This window comes from Thermobia domestica, chromosome 5, assembly GCF_964235325.1.
Source record: "Thermobia domestica chromosome 5, izTheDome1.hap1.1, whole genome shotgun sequence".
Lineage (NCBI taxonomy): Eukaryota > Metazoa > Arthropoda > Insecta > Zygentoma > Lepismatidae > Thermobia > Thermobia domestica.
This window is the reverse complement of record NC_137458.1, coordinates 274,457,079-274,469,204: the sequence shown is the minus strand read 5'-3', so window position 1 is coordinate 274,469,204 and position 12,126 is coordinate 274,457,079. Positions and strand designations below refer to the sequence as shown.

Sequence of the window (12,126 nt, the reverse complement as noted above, 5' to 3'; positions counted from 1 at the left end):
TTGTACCCCATTAGGTATTCAAGGACTCATAGTCGCCGACTTGAAGAAAGTATTGGGGGTCCAAACAATGAACACCATCATATTCAGACGTTTTCTATCAACTGTTTGATGAAGCCCCTCTTCTCCTACTGCCCCCTCCCAAGTTCTCCTCCACTTCATCCGCTCCGCTGAGAAATTCATGACCTAAGTCAAATTTGTCTAAAGCCAATAAAACAAATTCAAGTTCAAAATTTGGGAACTTCACTGCAACTTTACGCACCATATTGATCTTCACTTGTCATATCGGTCCTGCCAGAGTGTTGGTTGAAGCTTCAGTGCTCTATTAAACATAGTTTTGAAAGCGACGTTTTCTATTGAATAAGTGGGCTCTTCCTAATATTTAATTAAAGGAACGACGAAGCTTATGACATAAATTATTGCTCTTTTTGTTAATTCTTCCTCGACTAGATTATATTGGAGGTTCGAATACCCCACACCTTTAAATATTGGGGGGGGCTAAAAGTGTCCTGTCCCCCCCAAAGTCGTCGCGTATGCAAGGACTAGATTCTAATGATATGTTCTAGTAATATGTTCCGTTAGTCAGTTGCTTTTTACTACTACTGAAGCGCTCTCTAATATCGGTCATATTTTATCATTTTATAAGAAAACTATCTTTACGATATTTCCACCATAACATGTGTTTTTTCCTTAAATGATAGAAGGTGAGGTGATTTTAGTTTAGCGTCCCGTTCAGCAGCGAGGCTATATGAGACGTGGACCTACTGATTAACGTGGAATCCGAACCACATGAGCTCCCGCCGGGAATTGAACCCGGGTCTCCCACGCCAAAGGCGCGTACGCTATTAAATGACAGAAGTATACGTGATTGAAATACACATGCAAAATTTGTGTATGACGTAAGGGCATAGAAGGGGGCACTGTTTTGTGTTTTGGACATGTTTCCTCTCTGTAGTAAATGCATTGTTCATTCGAATGGTGGATTGAATTGATTAAAGAAAACGTTAGTGAAATTGATAAACATCCTTTATGGGAAGAAAACTTAGCTGTTAAACATTTCTGAATAATATGAGTTGTGGAACTACAAATTAATCAGTCATCCTTGTCATCAGAACGTATTTCCTGGGTGAGGATGGTATTGAACTCCAAAATGTCTTGAGGTATGTAGACTTGTCTGGAAGGCAAATCAAAGTGTTTAGAAGAGTTCCTCAGCCTACAATCCACAAGTATTCATGTTACACTGAACCCTATGCGGAGTTAGAGACGAGAAGTACATTTCTAGTACTTTGAAATGGTGAAATTCATTTTTTGGTGTTTTGGGGTGCTTTTGCCATAAAAGTCATCGCTCAGACGCCCTTTTTTTAAATTTATTTTATTTAGTTATTTATTCATTATTTTTTTGTAAAATTCAGGCCACCACGAACTGTACTCAATGAAATCAGTCACCTTCATTTGAACAATGGAAAACTTGTTGGAGATGGTCGAGGAAGTTTCAATGAGCTCAACAACGTCATCTATAGTGTAGTTTCCCTCCTTCCTTAGCTTCTTCCGTATTATCCCGAAATCCCTATCATTGGGCATGAGGGAGTGACCTCTAACGGGAAAACTACAAAGTCTCATTTACTGCCGATAGGGAACTCGTCCGGGACAAGTTTTCTTTCTACAGTAAACGGAAAATTGAAGGAGTCACGATCCCCATTGCTATTGAGCGGACAAGTGTCATTTCGGTGCTAAACGATCCATCGACCTATTACAAACCATTATCGTCACAAGAAAAGGAAATTTGTAAATGCTGGACATGTTTGCTTTCTGCAGTAAGAGCTTCATATCTCTCCCTCCCCCTTCCCCAAGTTTTGTGGCTGAATTGGATTTAAACAGCATCGGAAGTGTCACTGTTCATCTCAGCAACCCCAAAAACTATAAATTCGGCAATAATATCGGTCATTTTCGATTATTTTTATATATCTCTCCCCTACCCCAAGTTGAGGGGCTTAATTTGGATTTAAACAACATCAGAAGTATCACTGTTCATCTGAGCAACTTCGAAAACTATTGATTCGACACTAATATAGCTCATTTTCGATCATTTTTAAATGTCCCCCCCCTAAGTTAAGTTGCACCGTCAAAGTAAAATTACAAAAACACTCCCAGGCCCAAACCTCATCTATGTTGAAAATTTGATCGAGATCGGTCCTGTGATTCAAGAGATTAAGAGTCAAGATATATATTGTTAATTATCCCTAAGATTGAGACAGATAGTCCTATCAGTAACAGAAATACTCCTAACATTACGAACATACTACTTCAATATCTTGCAACATTCGGTTATATTAATACGATTTTTATCAGTGTTTGTGTATCTTTACCGAAACTTTAAAAAAAGAAAAGAAAAGAAAAACACCGATAAAAATTTAAACAGTGATCAAAATTTCGTACACTAGGTAGTTGGAATTTCAATAATATCCACTCTATTTTTATTAGTTCAAAAGTACATACTTTAAAATTCAGTAAACATAAACTAAAAATATGACAACATAAATATACTATATGAACAGTGTACTGAAAGTAATAAATTACACAGACCTGCATTATTTCGGTTATGTCATGTTTTTCAACATTGGACGATGGATTTCTATGTATCTTGATGAGCTTAATCCAAAAATGATCTTAGTTTTTGTCCATCACTTCAGAATTGTTTGCAAATCGTAAGTGTCACAATGTGTTATATGTCTAAAAGCATCACAAATATGAAACGTATGGGCAGATATCAGGACATAGGAAATGTTCCCATCCGTTTGCAACGTAAACCGGCAGATGCAGCATTTGTATCATTAAACGTGGTGCACACTACAACTGTTAGTGCTGGTGCAACCGTGTATCTCGCGTATTTCGAAACAAAACTTGGGCAGCCCACTATGTTTGCTATACATGTGTTGAAGGACGAAGCCGGTGGTTAACGGGAGAACAACAGGCTTTCAGATTTCTCGTTCCGATGGTGTGGAGCGGCGCGAGGCACAAGATCACAGTGCTGATTGTGGTGTTTGTTCCACCAATGTTTACGGTTTCAATATCAAGACTAAAAGAAACATTGTCTCTTCAAAGTGCCATCGGCGTCATGTCCTGTCCCTCATATTCCAGACGTGTCCGTGCTAGTGCAACCAGAACGTTTGCCTGATGTAGATGGATCCCAATATGAAATCACCGACCGACGAGAACGACTCTTTCGAACCTGGCACGTCTGAACCACAACATTGACATAATCGGAACTGAACGGTGTAATTCGCGACTTACATCTCACCAAACAGGGGGCAGAACTACTTCGTTCCAGGCCAAAAGAAAAGAATTTGCTAGCAACTGGCACTTCGTTGTCCAGGTTCAGGCACAGAGAACAACAATTTCTTCCAGATTTGTCGAAAAGAGGAGACTTAGCATTTTGCAATAATGTGTGTGGACTGTTTCAGACATTTAACATTCCATACTAAAGCACTGATTGGAAACTATTCATTTATTCGTAGAAACGAAACCTAACAGTTTGCCTGCTTGACAATGAAAACAGGTATGCGTTAATACCCATGGGACATTCTGTACACTTACAAGAACGTTACGAAAATTTACCATTTGTTCTCCAGAACATGAAGTATGACGATGATCAATGGGTCATGTCTGGCGATTTTAAGGTAATATCGATTATACAACTACGTCATTAAGTCGCATATCTGTGATATTTTTCGACATATACTAGATTTGGTACATTGGCATTTGCAAACAAAGCTGACGTGATGGAAACAAACTAAGGTCCTTTGTTGGATTAACCGCAATAAGATACATAGGAATCCATCGTCAAATGTTGAAAAACAGAACCATTGCAGGCTAGTGTTATTAGAGTCATCTGCAGAATAGCACAATTGAAAATGAAATCTTTCAGCTTAACGTCCCACAATTACGCCCTTTAGGTTAAGGTAGGCGATGATTAAGGCAAATAGATGATAATGGAGGAATTGATGGAATAAGGAAGTGGGAGGAAATGCGAGTACCATGAGAAAACCCATGGTCACGATGTTGTCCACTACAAACTTATTTGGTCAGGTATCGAACCAGGGACCTCACACTAATGGTAAGCGCTCTACCACTGAGCCACCCTGTCCCGTATAACACAATTGGAAAGTAATAAATATAGGGCATGGAACATGTAAACTTTAAATGACATTAAGAGTCTTCATCCCGGCGAAATTAAAATACCGCTAATGTTACAGTAATTATGTGATATCTCCAAATAAATAAAAGATAATTGAAATATGGAACAGGAGCGCCCTAGACAATATTATTTTGCGTGAGGTACCGTTATCACAAGTCACCTAGTGGCTTTCCGTTTTCAGCTGTTTAGAAACGCGAAAATAAATGCCGATTTTCAAAATGGCTCGAAATCGAAAGCAGATAAGTGAGTCGTGATAACGGTTTCTCATGTAAAATAATATTGTCTAGGGCGCTCTTGTTCCATATTTCGATTATCTTTTATCTATTTGAAGATATCACATAATTACTGTAAAATTAGCGGTATTTTAATTTCGCCGGGATGAAGACTCTTAAGAAAGAACATATCACCTGGGAATTAACATCTAACTAACTAACTAACTAACTAACTCTATGGCCTATGGAACCCGGAGGTTCAGTGCCGCGTTCACAAAAGCTCTCCACTGACTTCTATCCTTAGCTAATTGGATCCAGTTTCTACTTTGTATTCCTATCTCTGCGAGATCCATCTTAATATTATCCTCCCATCTGCGCCTAGGTCTTCCTAATGGTCGTTTTCCTATGGGTCTACCAGTCAAGACTTTGAAAGCGTTTCTACTTTCTTCCATTCTAGCTACATGACCTGCCCACCTAAGCCTCCTAGACTTGACGACCCTAACAATGTTGGGTAAACCGTATAAACTATGTAGTTCCTCGTTATGAAGCTTCCGCCATTCCCCATTCTCGTTCCTCTTGGGTCCGAATATTCTTCTCAGGATCCTGTTCTCAAATACTTTCAGTCTATGTTCTTCCCTCAGAGTAAGCGACCATGTTTCGCAACCATACAGAACAACAGGCATGATTATCGTTTTATATATTTTAAGCTTCAAATTCCTCGACAGAATTCGCGACGACAAGAGATTTTGAACCGAATAGTAACACGAATTCCCTGCTTTTAGTCGACATTTAATTTCTTCGTGAATATGATTTTCGTCTGTTAATATTGATCCTAAATATTTGAAAGTATCCACTTTATCAAAAGTATTATTTAATATTTTAACGCCTCCACAATTTGCCGTATTACGGTCCCGACGCACTTCCATGTATTTAGTTTTCTCTGCATTTACTTCTAAACCCATGTCCCTGCAAGCGTTTAATAATATCTCTGCATTTATTTCTACTGTTCTCCTATCATCCACTATTAAATTTACATCATCAGCATATGCCATAACCTGGTGAATGCCGTTCAACTCTAGGCCCTGGTTGCTATCTTTGATTTTCCTTATGGCGTATTCCAGCACAAAGTTAAATAATAATGGCGATAACGCATCTCCTTGTTTCAGGCCATTTTCGACGTGGAAGCTCGTGGACAAAAATTTTCCTACCCGGACTTTACTTTGGGATTCACTTAAACATATCTTAATTAATCTAATTAGCTTTCTCGGTATTCCAAGCTCTGTAAGAACATTGTATAATGTTTCTCTCCTAACCGAGTCGTAAGCCTTTCTAAAATCAATAAATATTTGATGTACCGGGGTATTCTCTAACAAGGAAATCTTCTGTAACGGAACGGACTGTTACATGTAGCATATTCAGATTTCCCTTTCCTTCTGTCAGAATAATTGCCGCCTTCTGTGTTAAAAGTAAGAAATTAGATGCTTTACCGTGTATTTTTCTCCAAGAACTGTATTGTTATTCCTGAGTTGTATTACAGAACTATGATTTTATTTTTAGATTCTTATATTTCTCAAGAGATGTTAATAAATGAAATGTGTTCATGAAGCAAGTGTATTTTCTGAAGATTGACAAAATACAGCTTAACTCTCCTAACTATTTGGTACGTTTAAAAGCAAAGGAGAAAATCCGTAATCACCAAATCATCACAAAGTAAGCGTTTAACGAAAAATAATGTAGGAAACATATAAAAAAAAATCTATAGATTTCATTGTGTTGAACAAAATGATATGGCGAGTGTAAATCCTCATGCGCAGTTTTCAATAAAATCGATAAAAGCAAGTCTCTCGTTTTGGGGTTACTTCCTGTTTCGCAGAATGCCTTATTAGTGTGCAACGTTGCCATGTTTACTCATTCCTGTTCCGCACAAATAGATCTATCCTAACGGATGAATTACGCCTCAATCACTTCCTGTATCGCAGAATTGCATGAAGAGTTTTGGTAGCACCTGAATATTAGAAATATTTGTCAAAAGTACAAAAACCACCAACACAAATCTAAGCAAGAGATGCGGTTCGCAATATATATTAAACGACTTGTCCTCCCATCTGTATCTAGGTTCTTGTATTGGCCGTTTTCCGATCGGATTTCCAGTTAAAACTTTGAAAGCGTTCCTATTTCCTTCCATTCTGGCTAAGTAACCTGCCCACCTGAGCCTCCTAGACTTGATGACTCTAATGCAGTTCCTCGTTATGAAGTATCCGCCATTCCCCGTTCTCGTTCCACTTGGGTTCGAATATAAATCTCAGGATTTTATTCCCAAATACTTTTCAGTTTGCGGTTTTCCCTCAGAGTAAGAGTCGATGTTGCGCAACCATACAGCACAGTAAGGATGATTATCATTTGATATATATTTTAAGCTTCAAATTCGTTGACAGAATCCGACACGACAAAAGTCTTTGAAGCGAATAATAACACAAATTTCCTGGTCTTTGTGGATATGGAAACCTATTTGAAAAATAAAATCACTCATTCTGCGAAACGGGAGCCCATGCTTTGGGTTATATTTCCGTTTTTCGAAACATGGCAACGCTGAGCGTGAAAAACTAGTTTTAACTCCTTTCTGCGAAATGGGAGTACACTCTTTCTTGTAATCATAAATCTTTGTGTATGCATTACGATAAACACTTCACCCATTAAAATGAAACTGATCCTCATGCTAATGAAGCATTTCATAACGACAGCAGCAAGATAATATGGTTAAAGAGATATAGCCCAAAAACTTTAGTTTTTGCTTTAAAATGAAATCTTTAAGTTTAACGTCCTACGCTTATGCCGGTTAGGCTTAAGGAGACGGTGATAATGAGAAATGAGTGAAATGAAGAAAGTAGGAGGAAACGGGAGAACTCCGAGAAAACCCATGAGCATGGTGTTTGTCCACCACAAAGTCCACACGGCGCGAGCTGGGATCGAACTAGGGACCTCAAGCACCGTAGGTGAGCGCTCTCCCACTGCGCCACCGCCAGCGCTCTCCCAGTCTTTGCTTTATTATGGTACTGTCCATAGATAAGACATATATCAATCGATAGAGCATAAACTTGAAAACGAATTCGCAAGCGTAGTTTTCGAAATTACCGAAAATGGAGATGTCATTCATTGCCAATCTGGTGAAGTTGATAGCTTTTATTCTGCTTTAATACCTTTTAAAATGAAGACCACAGAGGAAAAAAGGACGTAAGTCAAGAAATGGTTGAAAATGATTTAATAGCAGAATAATGTAGTCTGAAAGGTGTAGCTTGCATGGACTAAATCCCATAGTAAGAGAAAGGTTAGCCACTTAGAAATTTAATGCCAAAGATTTCGCCTAAAAGGAAAGAAGTACGTAAGTCAGTGGGAAACAGGGTAATCGTGTAAAATTATTTTTAAAAAACTGACTTGCCTCCTTTTTTACTTCTAGTCTTCAAATATTAATTTATGTTTTATGTAAGAAAAATATGAATCGTTTAGTAGCAGATTGCAGGTACCCCTATTGTTCTTCAATTTCTCCTAACAAACGTACTATTTGTAAACCAACAGATTGAAAATTTTCATTATACTCGTATTTTTAGACAGAAGAAAGAAATAAGTACCCTACTCTAATAGCTTAGGGGCCCCACTAGCTACGCTAAATAAATGGGCTGAAACACGTCTGGAGGTATAATATTCAAACACAGGAGAGCATCCAAAGGAGGGTTCCACAGTTTGGGTAGGTCCAAAATTACAAGACACTATGTTTAGGGCTATGTAATATCGACGGGTGTTATTCTACAACCGAAAAAAAAGATAAGTAATTTTTAAGTACTGACAAGTATATTCTCACGAAAAATTATAAAATTAGATTGTTTTTTATCAGTAAAGAAATAGTACAGATGATGAGTAAGATCAAATCTTTAGTCTATGTCAAGGATTTAAGTGCTAAACAAATATACTTTTATTAAGAAACTGTAGAAATGTATGTCGAGTTATGCAGTTTTTCTTAGGGGGTCTGAGTCCGGTGGACCCCCGTAGGTGCGCCCCTACTTACACAGGACAATCCAGTTGGATTTAAAAACAAATACATATTTTGCATTATATAAACCTTTATTACATAACAGCTTAAATTAAATACACTATACATAAGGGTTGGACATCACAGTTTATAGTTTAAATCGCAAATTGAAGTACCGTTCCATCAATGAAAGCCTCCGTACCCATGATAACCTATTACAGGTTTAGCTACATGAGCAACATGTGCGATAGGTTTAGGATGTATGGTAGGTCCATGTTTTTTAACTATAGCGTTGAAACCATTATGGCTGTCAGCTGCATACTGGACTGTCCTTACGCTTCCGTCAGGCTCCACCAAGCTGTACTGTCCTTTCACAACGTCACCATCTCGAACTTCGTGTTGACTTTTAATATCTCCGGTGTGAGGATCCTGAACTGCATATTCGAATTCATATTTAGCTGGTACCTGTTAAAGAAAATGACATGTTACTTCAGTGTCTCGCGTAAAAGCAAGAGAGAGAGATTATCAAATAAACGTTTAGAAAGTTAATAGCCAGTGGCGTATTTAGAAGGAGGCTTCCAGGCTTAAGCCCCCCCCCCGAAATCTTACTATAGTAAAGTATATGAAATATCTTGCAGAATTTTCACATTTTCAGGCAAAGCCCCCCCTGAAAGTTAGCAAAGCCCCCCCGAAGCAAAATCGTAAATACGCTACTGTTAATAGCATATTATCAAAATCCAAACTAAGCAGGAAGGACTGTATATGAAGGGTTAGAATTATTTTTACATGATAGGGAAATACTTGGTTCAATCCCTCAGTTATCATCCACACTGGCTGAAGACTTCTCTCCAATAACGCTGCCAAAATTACATTAGTTCATCATTCGAATATTGGATTCGGGGGCACGGTGGCTCAGTGGTAGAGTGCTTACCCCTAGTGCATGGGGTCCCTGGCTCGATCCCCGGCCAGGTAAGTTTGAAAATGAAATGAAATCTTTCAGTTTAACGTCCCACAATTATGTCCTTTACTCGATGATTACTCGAGACGATGATTAAAGCAAGTGAATGATGATGGAAGAATCGGAGGAAACGGGAGTGCTCCATGAAAACCCACGGGCACGATGTTGTGCACTACAAATGTACTTGGCCGGGAAACGAACCAGCGACCACACGCACCAGAGGTAAGTGCTCAACTACTGAGGCACCGTACCCCGAATCCAAAATTTAAATAATGAACTAATCGAATTTAGTTTCAAGGGCTTATTCACTTGTATAATATTACAGCCTAAGTCCAATTCAAGATATTATTTTAAATATAAAATAATTTCAGCTGAATAGAATAACATCCCCGGTTAGAACATTTGAATGTTGTTCAATTGAGGTGAGGGATTGGGGACGTTTCTGGTTTAACCAGGCTTTGCCTATACGATTCTATTGTATTTATCAAAATTGTAGTTTCAGGTTATAGAAAACGAATTGGTAATAAGTTTTGAGTAAGGTAATATATATATATACTTACGTAATGGTGATCAATAGCCTTCACTGGAATATGTGCTGCTATTAGAGGCGTTCCTATGTGATGAGGGTAGTGAACTGGAAATGCAGAGGCACAGACCACAGCCAACAGCAAAAATAAACCCTAAAACAAAATATAAGAAAACAGGAAAACTTTAGTAACTAGCATTGAAATTAGGCATACAGAGGAAATGGCGCGTTCAGTGTATAAAGGAATTAAGTCCATTTTTTTGGTCATGTTGGACGCAATTTCATCTTCAAAATCTCGACCGGACGCTCCTTTCAGAATTTAAAACATTTGTGTTCAGATATTGTAAATAACTGATATAAAGTAATTTAAAAGAAAACAGCCTCAAATTTTCCACGTACTTAAGCATAGTGTACAAACTTTGTCTTTTCTCTAACAACTTGTAATTGGACTTGGTTCCCGTATCCACTAAACGCCCTAAATAAGCATTTGTTTAGTATGTATTATAAAAAAAACACCTAGGTACCCTACTCAGTTTCTTTGGTTAAAACGGTACAACATATTTTATCAAAAATCAAGTTAATTAGTTAACTAATGGACAGGATATTGGTTCAGTCTTATTGTAACTAAGGACTGGATAATGGTTCGGTCCTATTGTAATTAATGGACTGGATACTAAACGGACAAACATCTTGACATTTGAAGGCGGCGCTCCAAGTTCCCTTTAAATGCTGCTAGCAAATGAGAGTCCAGCGGTATTGCCACGTTTATTTCATACACACCCACGTCTATCCCCTGTCACCTGATCGCGCTGCAGTTTGTCTCCTTAGCCATAGCCACACCTCTTAGCACTCGAGAACTTCGTGTCAAAGCTTGCGTTTCATTCGTTTAGCTGAAATGCCAAGATGTTTGCCACAGGCTTTAGTTCGATTTTACTGTGGTTTAACTTCCCTTTCCAGCAGCGAGGCTACGTAAGAAGATAAATGCTATTTAAAGAGGGATCCCTACTACTACTAATTTTTGCATCTTAAAGAAGTACCCCTACTGGCAAACGAACCCGAGACCACACTCAAACAAAGCACTCGCGTTAATGACTCTGCAATGAGAACGCGCATTAATGGAATTTCAACACCATTTTCAGTACTCAGTCTATATGAGATGGGCGTACTGCTGTGGGATCATCACTTGAAGTTGTATGCAAAACAAAATACCCTCACTGATATCGAAGCCGGATCCGCGTGTATTCCAGGTAAATAAATGTAATTATGTAGGTGTAATTATGACAATTCAGAACGACATTAACAGATAAATACAATACAATAAAAGGTAGGACATTTATAGAGAAGTTTCTTGCGTGTGTCTTCGTGATTAACATTGAATAAAGCAAGGGCGGCTGGTGAGGGAAGTCACATCATTAAAAATTAGTTTTATTTATTCAAACTAAGGGAAGAAAAGTTATCTAATGTAGGCCTAATTGTAGTATACAAGAATTGGAACATTACGTAACTTTTCTTCCCTGATTCGAAGAGATAAAACTAGTTTTACTCTTGTGATTCCCCTCCAAAAACCCGCCTCTGGAATAAAGTAAGATTAAACATGTTCTAAATTATACTTTTTCTGCTATATTAAATGAATATTAATATTCATGAGTAAGATAAATGAATCAAATAATACAAAAAGAGCTTCAGTCAAATAAACATAGTTTTGAGAAAACTAAATAAAACATTGCAGAACAAGCTCATTCTGCGTACACTAATAATCAAAGTTGATATCTGTTTATGAAATATGGCATGTTTGACTAATGAAACTGAAGCCCATGCATAGAAATATAGGTGTACCCTATAGGAACAAAATCCGTTGTTAACTCAATTTCGCCACATGGGTGACTGAAGCCCCTTTTTACATGTTAAGGCTATTCGTTATCAATTTGAGTGTTTTGAGTATACGATTTCATCAAGTTTTCTACCGTATCTTTTAACTATGACTAACATTTATGAAGTGTTATGTGTTTACATGCTTAGTACTTCCTATGAAGTATTAGTTATATATGTTCATGGTTTACATCCATGTAAGGCTTACTTGTAGGATTATAATATTCATAGGAATATCATTGAAATATTATACGAGGAAGATGCACACATGTTTCCGTATTGCTTGATATATGTCATGTTAGAATATTCTACTGAGTATCCTAAATTCGTACTAGAATGTGATAG

At 37.8% G+C, this 12,126-nt stretch overlaps 1 protein-coding gene across 2 annotated transcripts in view; it reads right to left on the bottom strand.

The window, feature by feature from the left end:
- Positions 1–8,501: 8,501 nt before the first annotated feature.
- The window catches only part of LOC145686629 (cuticle protein 19-like), a 64,454-nt gene continuing 60,829 nt past the window's right edge, over positions 8,502–12,126 (bottom strand). For both annotated transcript variants that reach the window (XM_081760097.1, XM_081760098.1), the window contains exons 2-3: positions 9,947–10,066; positions 8,502–8,893 (exon numbers count right to left, since the gene is read on the bottom strand). In XM_081760097.1, coding sequence (XP_081616223.1) covers positions 8,612–8,893; positions 9,947–10,066 — 402 coding nt within the window. In that variant the 3' untranslated portion in view covers positions 8,502–8,611. The remainder of the gene's footprint in view (positions 8,894–9,946; positions 10,067–12,126) is intronic.